A 15,983-nucleotide genomic window follows, 5' to 3' on the forward strand; every position below is an offset into this window, starting at 1 on the left:
CTCCCTAGAGCCTTTCACCAAACTACCTAACCATACGATAGAATAGGTCGTATAACCGTCTTATACAGCCATAATGTATGCTTAGGTTGAAGACCCCATCTTCTTCCAAGCATACGTTTACAGGCATATAAAGCAATTTCTGCCTTCCTTACTCGTTCTTCAACATTTAATTTCCAGCTTAGTTTGAAGTCCAGAATTACCCCTAAGTACTTTGCTCTGGGTGATAGTGAGAGAGTTTGTCCGTTAATATTTGGTAGGGAAAAGGTGGTACCTTATATCTGGTGGTGAAAAGCATAAGCTCTGTTTTACGTGGGCTTAAACCTAGGTCACAGCCTGTGGCCCAAGAGTTAAGCTCGCCTAATGCCCTTTGAATGATCCCACTGATCGTATTAGGATACAGTCCTGACGCCATTAACACCACATCATCAGCGTACGCCACCGCTTTTACCCCACCTCTATTAAGTTTTATTAAGACTTTGCTAATAACGCATAACCAGAGAAGTGGAGACAGTACTCCCCCTGTGGGGTGCCTCTGTGGACCTTCTTGGTTATACTGATATTACCCATATTAGCTTTGATGATCCTGGTTTCTAGCATAGAGATGACCCAATTACTGATGCAATTGTCCACCTCTAAGTCTATCAACGCCCGTTGGATCGCATCTGTACTAACATTGTTAAAGGCGCCTTCTATATCCAAGAATGCCGCCATGGTATAATGTTTGTTCTCTAGAGAGCCCTCTATTGTTCGGATTACCTCGTGAAGCGCTGTCTCCGTTGATTTGCCTTTAAGGTACGCATGTTGTGCAGTAGATATACCAGAGCTCTCCAAAGAGCTTCTAAGATATATATCCAAAAGTCTTTGAAAGGCTTTTAACAGGAAAGAGGAGAGACTGATTGGCCTATAGTCCTTCGCTGATTCATGTCCCCTCCTGCCTATTTTTGGAATGAAGACGACCTTCACTAGTTTCCAACTATCTGGAATATGACCTAGGTTTAAACACGTTTTAAAAATTTCCTCTAGCCATGGTAGGATACAGTCCAAGGTTTCCTGTAACATCTTTGAGATGATCCCATCTGGCCCCGGAGATTTAAAAGGTGAAAAAGATTTAATTGCCCATGCAACTTTCTCCTTTGTAATTATTTCTTTTGCAAGGTGCTGTGGATTATATTGGCTCCGCCTGATACTTCCCCTCCCACTTTCGTGGACGCTGCACCCCGGGAAATGCGTGTTTAGCAGAAGTTCTAGCGATTCCTCTGTCGTAGCTGTCCAAGTACCATCAGGCTTCTTGACCCAAGAAGCCATTGAATGATCTTTCTGTTCGATTGACGAACAGAATTCGCTCCAGCTCTCTTTCTTGGCGGCCCTAATTGCCTTCTTGTACTGTCTCCGACTCTCTTTGTACAATTGCCAATTTCCTGTCGAGTAGCTGAGGTTAAACGTTGATCTAGATTTTTCCCTTAGTTTTGAGAGCTCACTGCTCCACCAAGGGGGATGGGATTTTTTACTAAATTTTATGGGGCAGGACGTTTTGTAGGCCCTACTAAATGCCTTCTCCAGTGTTGTGACCCTACTCTCAAGGTTTTCGGTGAGAGTGATTTTGTGGATGGGAATCTCTCCTATCCTTTTATTGACCATGTTTCTGAACCTTTTTCAGTTGGTTCTTAGTGGATTTCTATACGGCAAGGGCGGATCAACATTAAGATCCAGATCGTACAGGATCCAGCTGTGATCCGAAAAAGACCTTTTATCAGAGACCCTCCAATTGTCTAACCTTACTGAGCTGTTTTCAGACATTAGGGTAACATCGATCACTTCCTCCCATCCTCTGAAGTACTCCGTACTTGGAAAGGGGAAAGTGGGAGTGTTACCCCTGTTACATACCGACAAGTTAGTGTTAATTATGAAATCATAAAGAGACTCACCTCGGTCGTTTGTTTCGGAGCTTCCCCAAAGAGCATGCCTTGCATTGGCATCGCATCCGAGAAGCAGGGTTTTGTTCGGGTTTTCCTGCACAAGTTTACAAGCCTAATCAGGTGGTGCTGGTCTTTCATGTGCCATGTATATAGAGGCCAGCGTAATTCTGACTCCGTCAGTGGCTTCCACCTCAACAGCCGTCACATCCTGTGAACTATACAATGGAATTAAAAATGTGTTTAAATGTTTTTTAGCTACAATACATGTTCTGGGATTACCTTCTATCCGTTTATAGTAGATATTGTAGGTTTTCCCAGTGAACCCTTTCACCTCGGTGCTCCGTACCCAGGGTTCCTGAATTAGTGCGATGTCCACGTCCTCCTCCGCCAGGAGAACGGTTAGGTTGTCCGTTGCACACCGTGAATGCTGCAGATTGATTTGGACAACCTTTAAACCCATGTTTACTGGTTTCCTTTTTCGGACTCGGTGTCATCTAGCTGCATGCCAGTCAGCAGTTCGTTGGCACCATCGACCTCATCCTGCTCCTCTTCCGGGTTTGCAGAACGGAATATCTTCAGCTGGGTCTTCCTGATCCCAAACTGAAGTTTGTTTCCCACTTTCTCCAGTGGTTCCAGACTCTCTTCTGTAATTAGAAGGAGGAATGACCTGCTGTGCCTTTGCGGAGCCTCCGCTTTGATGATCGACTAATCGGTCATCGGCACCGAGCGATTATGCGCCTGAAGGTAGGGGATTAGTTGATTGGCATCAAACTCCATGTTTGGTACCCAGATGCGAGCCCTCGGCCTTCGTGGAGTCTCGCTAGCCGGAATTAGCTTGAGTTTCAAGCCTTTCCAGCTGTTCTGGAATTTACCAATCACGTTTGTCAAGAAATGCAGTGAGAATTGGTCATCGCATTTAATGGCACGGTAGCCGCGGACTACCTCCACCGAGTCGAAACCTGGTGTTTGGCCCTCTGGGTTCGCCATGACATGGTCAACGCCTATGCGAGACAACCGTGCCTCAATCTCTGACCATTTGTCAAGCACTGGTTTTCCGCGGTTAGAGGTTTCGTCTACCAATGCCATTTGGAGATGGTCCCGTGCCACCTCACTAAATCGCTTGATAGGTTTGGAGGCAACTGCACCCTGATCCGATATCTTGTGCTTCTTTGTTACCTTCCCAGTTTCGTCATGCGAGCGGTTTCGTTTTTTGGCATCTGTCCTGTTGGCGGCTTGGAATGCCAAGTATTCATCAACCACCTTTTGACATCTTGCCTTGTCGGTCTCATCTTTGGGATGAACTTTACCTTCGGTCTCGTTTTTGCGAATCCTGCCAAGGATAGCGAGAGACCTCTGGTAAAGTTTATACCTCGAGGGACCTTTATTGCCACGCTTTTGCCCCATGGCTTTAGCGGATGTTGTTGGTTGATTTATAGTTGTTGGCGTACTGTGGCCCACAGCTTTGCCCTCAACTGTTTCTTGGCTGGAGGCCAAGAGCTCATCCTCTGAGGGTGACCCCGTCATCCTCAAATCGTCCTTGCGCGTACGTCTTGTCCAATTGTCTGACTGTTTTTTAAGTGCGTCCGTCACTTCCTCCTGTCTGTCTGTATGCTTGTCCTGTAGGTCTGTCCGCATGTTTGGTTTTTTATCAGTCCGTGCTGTCGATGCGTCAGTATGTTTTCCCGTCATTTTGTCCGTTTGTTCCGTGTTTGTTTTCCCGTCATCCGAATTTTTAATTTTTTGTTTTTTCATTTCAACTGGTTCGTACGGTCACCTGCCCCGCCGAGGGAGCTGCGCATGTCGCCATGCGCGCTGACCAAAGAGGATAGTGGGGAAATATCCGGTCGACCATGGCAGCGCCCCATACCATGGCAAGGCCACCGTTACAACCTGAGGCGGCCTGATATCAGGAGGGCTCCGTACGAGCCTCACACGGGTCGCATCACACCTTGGGTTGAGGGAGTTTTTTTAACGAAGTTTACGTCTTCGACCTGTGTGGTTCGCGGGAGACCTACTCTCCTACCTTCCATATCTGGGAGGCGTTCCCCTATCCACCACCTGGAGACGCGCCCCATAGGGATAACAGGTTCCCCCAAGGGAACAAAGTTATACTAATAGAGACCTTATCTTAATACTCCAGCTACCATTAAATTAACAAATTTTATTTTTTAAAAGAACATTTATGGCGACTGTCGATCCATATTGATAGATTTCAAAAAATGTATGGATGCAACCGCTGAATAATTTCATATGTTTTAAATCCATCTAAACTTTTACATTTGCGCATTTCTCTTCTTAATTGGCGCGATAACCGCTTACGCGATTTTGGCCGAGATTAACAAAGCGCGCCAGTCGTTTCTTTCTCGTGCTAACCCGCGCCAATTGGACACACCAAGTGAAGCCAAGTCCTTCTCCACCTGATCTTTCCAACGCAGAGGAGGCCTTCCTCTTCCTCTGCTACCACCAGCTGGTACCGCATCGAATACTTTCAAAGCCGGAGCGTTTGTATCCATTCGGACGACATGGCCCAGCCAACGAAGCCGCTGGATCTTTATTCGGTGCGCTATGTTTATGTCGTCGTAAAGCTCATACAGCTCATCGTTCCATCGTCTACGATATTCGCCGTTGCCAAAGGTCCAAAAATCGTCCACGCTTCTGCGCCATACGTTAGGACGGGCATGATGAGAGCCTTGTAGAGTGTTAATTTTGTTCGTCGAGAGAGGACTTTACTGCTCAGTTGCCTACTTAGCGTAGCAAAGTAGCACTTGTTGGCCAGAGAGATTCCAAATTGGGTTTTCTAAATAAGCGAAGTCTTTTACAACCTCGAAATTATAACTGCCTAAAGTGACGTGGGTGCCGATACGCGAGTGCGCCGACTGTTTGTTTGAAGACAGGGGGTACTTCGTTTTGTCCTCGTTCACCACCAGACCCATTCGCTTTGCTTCTTTATCCAGTTTGGAGAAGGCAGAACTAACAGCGCGGTTGTTAAGACCGGTGATATCGATATCATCGGCATACGCCAACAGTTGTACGCTCTAATAAAATATTGTGACTGAGCGATTAAGTTCTGCGGCTCGTACGATGCTCTCCAACATCATGTCTGAAACCTCGTTTGGTATCAAACGGTTCGGAGAGGTCCTTCCCAATTCTGACGGCGCTGCTGGTGTTGAGCAACGTCATCTTGCCAAGCCGTATTAGTTTTGTGGGGATACCAAATTCGGACATCGCGGTATACAAGTAACTCCTTTCCGTACTGTCGAATGGCGCTTTGAAATCGACGAAAAGATGGTGTGTGTCGATTCTCCTTTCATGAGTCTTTTCCAAGATTTGGCGTATTGTGAATATTTGGTCGATCGTAGACTTTCCAGGTCTGAAGCCACACTGATAGGGTCCAATCAGTTGGTTGACGGTGGGCTTCAGCCTTTCACACAATACGCTCGCTGGAACCTTATAAAGATATTTAGAAGACTAATCTCGCGGTAATTCGCACAAATTGCAGGATCGCCCTTCTTATGGATTGGGCAGAGCACACTTAAATTCCAATAGGCAGGCATGCTTTCATCCGACCATATTTTGCATAGGAGCTGATGCATGCACCTTACCAGCTCCTCGCCGCCATGTTTGAATAGCTCAGCCGGCAGTCCGTCGGGGCCCGCGACTTTGTTGTTCTTTAGCCGCGTTATCGCTATTCTTACCTCGTCATGATCGGGTAGCGGAACGACAATTCCGTCGTCAACGATTGGGGTATCGGGATCTTCACATTCTCTATGACATGCGCAGCTGTCACTGTTTAACAGGTTCGAGAAGTGTTCCCTCCATAATTTAAGATTGCTCTGTACGTCAGTCACCAGATCGCCGTCTTTGTTCTTACAGGAAAACGACCCGGTCTTAAAACCTTCTGTACGCCGCCGAACCTCTAGTAGAACTTTCGGGCGTTGTTCCTATTGGCCAGCATCTCAAGCTCCTCGCACTCACGTATTTCGGCCTCTCGTTTCTTCTGTCGGATAATACGTATCTCTTCCTTTTTCAGCTCTCTGTAGCGATCCCACATGGCTCGCGTTGCGCCCGATCGCAGCGTGGCTCTATAGGCGGCATCCTTTCTTTCTGCGGCAGCATGACATTCCTCGTCGTACCAATTGTTTTTTCGGGCTCGCCGGAATCCGATTTCTTCTTCGGCGGCGGTACGTGGGGAACGAGAAATGTTGATCCATTGCTCGCGCATGCCGGTTTGTTGGGCAGTGCTCTGCGAGAGCAGGAGTGAGAGTCGAGTGGCGAATCTTCTGGCTGTCTGTTGTGATTGCAGCTTTTCGATGTCGAACATTCTTTGCGTAGGTAGATGTTCATTTTTTGCTGCACAGAGGCGTGTGCGTAGTTTGGCTGCAACAAGGTAATGATCCGAGTCGATGTTGGGTCCTCGGATCGTACGTACATCTAATACACTAGAAGCGTGTCTTCCATCTATCACAACATAATCGATTTGGTTTCGCGTTTTTCGATCAGGAGGCAGCCAGGTAGCTTGGTGTATCTTTTCATGCTGGAATCTGGTGCTGCAGACTAACATGTTTCGGGCACCGGCGAAGTCGATCGGCTTCTGTCCGTTACCGGATGTTTCGTTGTGCAGGCTGAATTTTCCGACTGTGGGACCAAAAATTCCCTCCTTGCCCAGCCTGGCGTTGAAGTCGCCAAGCACGATTTTTATGTCGTGGCGCTCATAGGAACGTTCCAAACGCTCATAGAAGGAATCTTTGGTCGCATCGTCCTTCTCTTCCATCGGGGCGTGGGCGCAAATTAGCGAGATGTTAAAAAATCGCGCTTTGATGCGGATTATTGCGAGACGCTCGTCCACCGGAGTGAACGACAGTACTTGGCGACGAAGTCTCTCTCCCACAACAAATCCGACACCGAATTTGCGCTCCTTTACATGGCAGCTGTAGTAGACGTCGCAAGGTCCTATGGTTTTCTTACCTTGCCCCGTCCATCGCATCTCTTGGATGGCAGTGATTTCAGCCTTTACTCTCACGAGGACATCAACCAGCCGGGCAGAGGCACCTTCCCCATTAAGGGACCGGACATTCCAGGTGCATGTCTTCAAATCATATTCCTTATTTCGTTTGCAGGGGTCGTCATCAGTAAAGGCAGTTCTCATCCGAGGCTTTGCAATTCTTTTCATTGGGGGGGGGGGGTTTAAGTGGCGGGTCCCAAACCCAGCGCACAACCAGCTATCCTGGAATGCTTCGCCTTCTCACGTTAGCTCACTCCCGAACGGGTATTCGGAAGCTACCCAGAGGATACGTGGGCTAATCCCGGCCGTTGTGAGCTGCTTGAACCATATGTAGAAGAATCGTCCTGGCCACTCCCAAGTGAATGGCGATCAGTAACTTTCCCCACTTGCGTGGACTTCTACACATGGAACCATCCTCCCATTTTTGCGCATTTATATATATGTATTTAACATTTAATTTAAGTAAACGTTTCAATATTCGTCCAAAAACTGTGAACTTCGAAAAATACAGGCTTATGGTCATTAATGGAATCAAATATATTTAACGAATTTTTATTTTATCTAAATCATAAAACGTTCAAATGAAGCTGAAAATATTTTTCCAGTTTAAAAAAAGCAGTGTGCTTTGATGCCGTGTCACGCATGCATAAAAAGGAAAGAAAAGAGAGGACAACTATTGCGTTACGAATAATACAGTCACAGTATTTTTCACACTTACACAACGCACGCATACTTTTACCGATTTCTTTAAAACTTCACATAAACCATCTATGGACCAATACCAATGATCTGTGAAAGTTTGATTGAAATCGGTGAAAGCGTTTAGGCGTGAATCGGCGACCAACGAACACAAAAAAACGTCTCCATTTTTATATATAAGATTGGCTGTACTAGCCCGATATTATGTTTGTAAGTATTATTAGTTGATGAGAGAAGAAAAAAATCTCGTTATATATATAAGCGTTTTTTTTTTTCTTTTTTTTCCTTTTAGATATTTAACCAATATTTTTGGTTGCACAATTTCCGATGATTCTATATTTCTAAATAAGTTTTTACTTTTACTTTTTATTACACAAAATTTTAATGTCAAATGTGCAGTTAATGTTATCCTTGTTTAAAATTTAATGTTTGAATTTGTTCACTATTTTGGTGAGCTTAATAACCTTCTTGGTTTAAATTTTCCTTTATTAGTTTGTTCAAATAAATTTTTTACACTTTTTCACCATTTGGTAAATATTTTCTTAATTTATATACTTAAAATAACTTAACTCCTCCTGGTTTTGCGGTATAATTTCCCTTTTACTGCAGCTACTCGTGGTACCACCAAACACACTTTGAAGAGGAGTGCGTTTCTGTCCTACAGGAAACTAACGCTGCTGTCTTCTGGACCGGCTCTTTTGTTTACGTTCCTTGGGGGTATTCCTACTTCGCATGCGTGGTATGGAAGTCCTTTGGGATTATTCCACTTCTTTTGCATGCAGACCAATGTCCTTGTTTCAACCTATTCCACTTTATATGCGTGATGTGAATTTCCTTTTGTGAGTGTCCGCGCGTTGATTTTCGGCTGTTTTTTTATTTTATTTTTTCTCACAGGCGTTTTATCGTCACTTATTAATTTTAAGAATTTCGCACGTTGATACTTCGGCTGTTTTTTTTTTCTTACAGGCGTTATTATTTTTTTTTCCACTCACTACCGATACGCGAACTTTTAACCGGTCCCTGCTCGGGCGCCAGTTAATGTTTTACATTTTGATTTTAATTTTTAAAAAGGACAATCGGACTATTGTCCGATTCATTTGTCTTTATTCGTTTAAGCTCAACGTAAGATTAATTACATTATGTTTCTTACTTCTACATTACACCTATTTCGACCGTCAATATGCTGACTGTTGTTGACTCATTATTGTTGCTGATCGATACATTTACTAATTTGATGTAAATGTTCGTGGAATGCTGATGCAGCGTCAGCGGTTATAACGAATTCATCGAATGTATTATCGGTGCCACTAACCCATGGGGTTATTGTCCAATTCGAGGTGTTGTAAGGTGTGGTGTTAACTCCTTCCCTCTTAAGTATGATTGTCCTCGATCATTAATAGAAGGGTAAGTCATTTAGGTATGTTGGAATGTCATTACTTTCTTGTGACGGGCTTCCTGCTTTAGGCTTTGATACTTCTTTCTCGATGTATTGTATCTTTATTGATTTTTTCTTTAGCAAAATGAAAAGCGCAATGGTTATCACGGATGTTATGGATATTAAGCCTCCGATGGATAGTGTTGCCTTTTTGCGAGAATTTATTCTATGTGTGTTGTTTATATGTAAGTCCTTTAGGGACTCGAGCGAAAGTATCTCAATATGGTCCTTCTTTAATGGACTTGGCTGTAATATTGCTGGCATAGACGTAATTGGCATTTCTTCAATATTGCTATATTCTTTGTTGTTGATTCTAATGGTAGCGTTGTAAAATATTACAACATGTGTCCCGTTTATCTCCTGTGCCATTTTATCGGCTTCTATTTTACCGCTGAATTTATTGAGTAGAATTACGCCTTTGTTTATTTTTTCTATTGTTGGTATGTGGTGGTCATTGGTGGTATTACACGTATAATTTAAGCTATTTATTATTCTATTGTAGATACACATAAATCATTACCAATATCTATGACATCTGCTTCTTTGCAAATCATTAAATCATTGTAAGTTTCACATTTATTTTTGATACCATATAATTTATCTTTTCCTTTTAGAATTTCTTTGTATTTTGTTTCAATTATAATATTATTCATTTTCTTAACAGGTCTTACAATTATTTCTTTGAATGTTTCACTTAATGTTAGGGGTATTTTAATAATATAATTGATTTTCATATCTTTACTCAAAACTTTTATTTTTGCTAATCTTAGTGCATCTTCGGCACTCGTAAATGAACATTTTCCCTTTTTAGTTTGCTAATTGAAAATTCGATTTCTTCTTTACTTAGTAATACAGAGTTAATTATATCGCTCTTTGCCATGGAATGGCGTATCCTATATTAATTAATTCTTCTTTTATTAATCTAACTTTGTTTTGCAAATTTACTATAGTTTCCATTACAATACTATCATCTTTTCTGATGGTGTTCAACATCTTATTTACTATGTCAGTTATATTATTCATACGTTTTTCAAGTGCATTGTTTATTACTACTTGTTTGGCATTGTTTTCATTTAGATTATTCAAATTATTAGTTATTATATTTAAGTCTTCGTGATCAGAAGATCCGTCTATTAATTTACATGCCGTTCCTAATATATTATATCAATTGATTTTTTCCTTTTAATGTCGTTAATAGGTTTTAGGGTATTAAGGATTTCGAAAGTTTGGATTGTTTCATGTTTTAGGACGGGATATAGGAGGTTGTCTTTGAGGATTTGGCAAGTTATTTCGTCGTAGGTTTCCGTCAGAAATTGTTCGTATTTTTTCAGGTCGATAAGATGAATTAGTCTGAATGTTGGGAAATAGAATTTTCGTAGAATTTGCGTTTTGTTTTCGCGACTGTTTCTATGAGCTCGCCGATGCTCTTGTATTATAATTTGTTCTTGTTCGGTTTCTGATGTGATATCCTGGAGAAGAATTTGTGTGTAGCGAATTTTTATGATGTTGAAATGGAGTGGGAATATTTCTTGGATTTTACCCATCAGTCTTTCTGTGGTGTATAGTCGTATAGGTAGCGTTTAAATATGTCTATGATGGCCTGGTTAGAATAGTTTGATTTTGTAACAGTATGCCTGTGGAAACTAGGAAATTGTAACTGGAATGAGTAGCTATCGGTGTTGCCAATCATTAAGAACAATTGGTTTTTAAAAGCGTTTATGGGGGCTTCAGTGGCCGGAATAAGGAGGTGTGAGGAACTTTCGTCGCTATGGTCTGTAGTTGTAATAGTATTAATGTCCGTTTGTGGGTATTAATGTGCGTCTGCTACGACGTTGATTTTTCCGGGTTTATACTTCATCTCGTAGTTGTATTCTTCGAGGATGCACTTCCACCTTTTCATTTTTCCATTATGGTTTTTGTTGCTTAATGCAAAGGTGAGCGGTTGGTGATCTGTGAAAATTACAACTTTAGCGGATCCGTATAAATAGTTCCTCAGTGAAGTAAGGGCCCAAATTATTGCCAACATTTCTTTTTCATTCGAGGCATAACTTTCCTCTGTCTTATTGAGTCATCGGGATATGAAGGTAATTGGATTTCCTGATTGTTCGGGGACAGCACCTAGAGCGTAGTTTGATGCATCTGTCGTAAGGTGAAATTCCTCTTTGAAATTGGGGTATGATAAAATAACTTCTTCTGAAGTTAACACTGTTTTTATATTCCTGAATGCAGTTAGGGCGAGACTATTGAACGCAACTAGCTTTTTGCTGGAGGCATTTTTGGACACTCGTCCATCTTCCCCTCTCAAAAACGAGGTCAGAGGTTTTGCTAGATTGGCATAATCTCTGATAAAGCGCCGATAATAGCCTGATAGTCCGAGGAAAGATCTAAGGTCTTTCAATGTTTTTGGGCGTGGAAAATTTCGAATTGCACTTACTTTGACCGGATCGATTTTTATACCTTGCGGGGATATGATGAATCCTAAAAATTCGACTTCCTTTCGAAAAAACTCACACTTGTCCAATTGGACTTTCATATTCGCTTTTTCTAGCGTGAGAAAAATTTTTTCGACTTTTTTGAGGTGGCTCTGTTCGTCTATGCCAAACACTATTATGTCGTCTATATAGACATAACATGTTTTACCGATATGTTCCTTCAAAATGTCGTCTAAAGCTCACTGAAAAATAGCGGGTGCCTTCCTTAGACCGAATGGGAGTCTAGTAAATTCATATTTTCCGTTATTAATTGAAAAGGCTGTCTTCTCAATGTCGGATTCCTTTAATGGAATCTGATGGAAGCCACTTTTCAGGTCAAGAACGGAAAAATATTTGTTATTTCCTAGTTGTGAGATGACTTCGTTAATTTCTGGGATTGGGTATTTGTCGGCTATAGTCAATGTATTTAATTTCCTGTAATCTATTACTAACCTGTATTTCTTTTTGCCTGATGCATCTAGTTTTTTGGGTACAACCCAAACGGGTGAGTTATACGGTGAGCGGGACGGTCTAATAGTTCCGTCCTTCTTGTCTTATAATATTGTTCACTAGTCCTGTCACTAAGTTAGTCAGTTGGTCCATGTTAAATGAATTGGAGTTGGAATTGGAAACACCTGGTTGTAGGGGTGCGTTAAGAACAGGGGGTCGGACAAGATTATTGGGGTTTGCCATTGTTAAAAATTTACTTAATTTTGGCTTTTAAAAATTAAATTGAAAATTTATTTAATTTTTGTTTTAAAAATTTGAATTGGAAATTTTAATTTCTTTATTTTAAAGTTTTACTAAATTTGGTGTATTTTTTTCCTTTCTTAAAGTATTTTTTATTATGTTTTCCTTTATACTTCTCTGGAGGGTCCCGTGGGTGGTGAATCGCAGAGAGTTTATTTTTTATTATAAGCTGGACGGTCCCCCGTTAGGTGGTGAATCGCAGCTTTAAATTATATTGTATTACTAGCGGACCCTCTGCCTGCTTCGCTAGGCATATCAAAATTAGAAACGAATAATGAACACTCGATTTAAATTCACTCTATGTGTATTTATTCTTTTTTTACAATATAAAATTAATGTTAATTTTAAACTTAAACTAACACAAAGCCTTTTCGTAAACTGAAAACATGAAAAACTTACAATGTGCATTACAATCGCTAACAACAACAACGAAACCACCGTTTTTTTATTTTCACTGATTATTATTTTACGCACAATATATTTTATTTTTATACTTTTTTTCCCAAAAAAAAAACCAACAATGAAAAACACACTTTAAAATTGTTGACCATTCACCAAATGGTTTTGATACAGCTGATTATGTTGACCTCAGTATATCCAGTAAACAAACTGTGGTGAAAGTGCTTTATAAGGACCAAGTTTATATTGGTGAAGTTTTAAGTACAACGCAATTTTCTGTACGCAAGGTTGCTCTTTGGCAAAAATAAAGTAATCTTTAGAAATCATAAAAAAAAATTTTAGAGAAATTTCTTAAAGAAAAACTAATACATGCATTTACTTGAATAAGTAAACACCAAAAGTATACTGAAATGACTATTTAATGCGTTGTTTGATACAAATTTATATTATTGCTCAAAACCCTCTGCGCGCTGTCGCTGTCTTTTTGTTTCTGTATCGCATCGCGGTGAATTGACGTTTTTCAGAAATTTGGCAACAGAAGAAAATTGAAGAAAGTACATATTTTGCTCATATTTGCTATTTTAGTTGTTAAATGAAAATGTGTTTCAGGTACTTTTTAATGTTGCAACTACTCTTTGGCTTTGAAACTGCTTACACTCACAAAATAATCCAACTCTTTTAAACACACATACAAATATAATTACTTATTTTGGTTTTTCCACTGGTCAAAGCAGCACATAAGGTTGCATTATTTAATTATTACCTAATACAAACTTGTTCTCTTTTAACAATGATTATATTACTATGTGAAATCACGTAAATATGCATTTTTGTATTATATCCTGAGCATTTGTCTTCAGCGCTATACCAATGCTCGAACACTTGGAGCATGAAATTTACAGAAGTATTGTAACAGAAATCCCCGAGAGCGCTATTTTAGTAATACCTGCATTTAGGCATTTATCTCGTAAACGTACGTTTGGCCATATAAAATTGTCTACCTAAATGCATGAAAAAAGTGTTAGCATAACTTTTTCGAGTATATATACATACAGGAGGATTTATTTTTTACATTTTGCTCATCGGCTTTCGCGATTTCGCGATTTCTTTTCTTGGTTTTAGACTTTCACCACAAAAAAATTACGCAAACCCATGAACAAAGTTATTGGTTGGTTGGTTGGTTAAAGTGGTGGTTCTTCCAGAATCCAACTAGCGCTTCCGCGCCATTTTGTTGCCACATCCTCGTTGCCAACTTGTTTAACGGTTTTTTACAGCATAACTATATCCAGTATGTGCGGTTTAGGAACCTTATTAGGTTGTTAACGTCTAAGCCAGATAGTTGTTCGAGATTCTCGAACAGCGGTTGGCCCAGGGTTAACATTCTGTCCTTCCATAGGGCAGGGCATTCACAGAGGAAATGGAAGATTGTCTTCTTTTTCTCCGGTTGTTTACAACTGTGACAGTATGTATTGTGAGGGATACCCATTTTGGCTTCTTGAATAGACCAAAAGCCAGTTATGACTGCCGTTAGTCTCCAGGCGTCCCGTCGTTTCAATCTTATTAATGCCGACGATTGCTTGAGGTTGTTGGTGGGCCATAACGTTCTGCTAATTTTGCATTTCGTCTGGACATTCCACCTACAGTCAGCGACTCGGAGGTATTTTTGGGAAATTGTGCTCTTGACTGCACCTAATGGTGTGAGTACCGATTCTGCAAGAGCGTTATTCATGGCAGATCCCCCTCTTGCCAGTTCATCTGCTTTTTCGTTACCTTCAATGTTCCAATGTCCCGGGACCCCGATTAAGGTAACTTTATGGTTTTCACTCAAGATGGTGAGGCTATTCCTACTTTGTTCCACCACTTTGGAGGTTGTTGTGGCCGAACCCAGTGCCTGGATTGCAGCTTGGCTATCTGAAAGAATAGCGATATTACCCTTAAAAGAGAAATCTGCGATTAGTAGCCTACAAGCTTCCCCAATCGCCAGTACTTCCGCCTGGAAGACGCTGCTGGTATTAGGGAGACGCACAGATTTCTCAATTTTAAGTTTGTGAGAATATATACCAGCTCCAACACCGCAGCCCATTTTACTTCCATCCGTATAGACTGTAGTGTCGAAGTTGTTTAGAGAGAATCCCTTATTCCATTCTTCCTTAATTGGAAAGAGAGTGGCAAAATTCCTATTGAAAGTTACCGTCAGGACGATGTAGTCAGTTCTCACCGAGATTAACTGAGTTTGTCGCAACAATAGACTAGCATGACCATAAGTTTTTTCTCTCCAGCGACCCGCTTCGTTTAACCTAAATGCACTCATGGTTGCCGTCTTCTTAATATGTAGGTCTATTGGAATAACGTGTGTCAGTGCATTGAGAGCCTCTCTAGGACATGATCTGATTGCACCGACCGTTATTGCACATGCTGATCTTTGTATTCTGCCGAGTAGTTTGGTATTGTACTCTCTCCCTAGAGCCTTCCACCAAACTACCGAACCATACGATAGAATAGGTCGTATAACCGTCTTATACAGCCATAATGTATGCTTAGGTTGAAGACCCCATCTTCTTCCAAGCATACGTTTACAGGCATATAAAGCAATTTCTGCCTTCCTTACTCGTTCTTCAACATTTAATTTCCAGCTTAGTTTGAAGTCCAGAATTACCCCTAAGTACTTTGCTCTGGGTGATAGTGAGAGAGTTTGTCCGTTAATATTTGGTAGGGAAAAGGTGGTACCTTATATCTGGTGGTGAAAAGCATAAGCTCTGTTTTACGTGGGCTTAAACCTAGGTCACAGCCTGTGGCCCAAGAGTTAAGCTCGCCTAATGCCCTTTGAATGATCCCACTGATCGTATTAGGATACAGTCCTGACGCCATTAACACCACATCATCAGCGTACGCCACCGCTTTTACCCCACCTCTATTAAGTTTTATTAAGACTTTGCTAATAACGCATAACCAGAGAAGTGGAGACAGTACTCCCCCTGTGGGGTGCCTCTGTGGACCTTCTTGGTTATACTGATATTACCCATATTAGCTTTGATGATCCTGGCTTCTAGCATAGAGATGACCCAATTACTGATGCAATTGTCCACCTCTAAGTCTATCAACGCCCGTTGGATCGCATCTGTACTAACATTGTTAAAGGCGCCTTCTATATCCAAGAATGCCGCCATGGTATAATGTTTGTTCTCTAGAGAGCCCTCTATTGTTCGGATTACCTCGTGAAGCGCTGTCTCCGTTGATTTGCCTTTAAGGTACGCATGTTGTGCAGTAGATATACCAGAGCTCTCCAAAGAGCTTCTAAGATATATATCCAA

General features: G+C 41.4%; 1 protein-coding gene across 1 annotated transcript; it reads right to left on the bottom strand.

Moving 5' to 3' along the window:
• Positions 1-2,621: 2,621 nt before the first annotated feature.
• LOC128869762 (uncharacterized) lies at positions 2,622-3,605 on the bottom strand. Its single transcript, XM_054112368.1, has one exon. It carries the CDS (start codon positions 3,603-3,605, stop codon positions 2,622-2,624), a length of 984 nt encoding a protein of 327 aa, XP_053968343.1.
• Positions 3,606-15,983: the final 12,378 nt, after the last annotated feature.

This window comes from Anastrepha ludens, chromosome X (genome assembly GCF_028408465.1).
Source record: "Anastrepha ludens isolate Willacy chromosome X, idAnaLude1.1, whole genome shotgun sequence".
Lineage (NCBI taxonomy): Eukaryota > Metazoa > Arthropoda > Insecta > Diptera > Tephritidae > Anastrepha > Anastrepha ludens.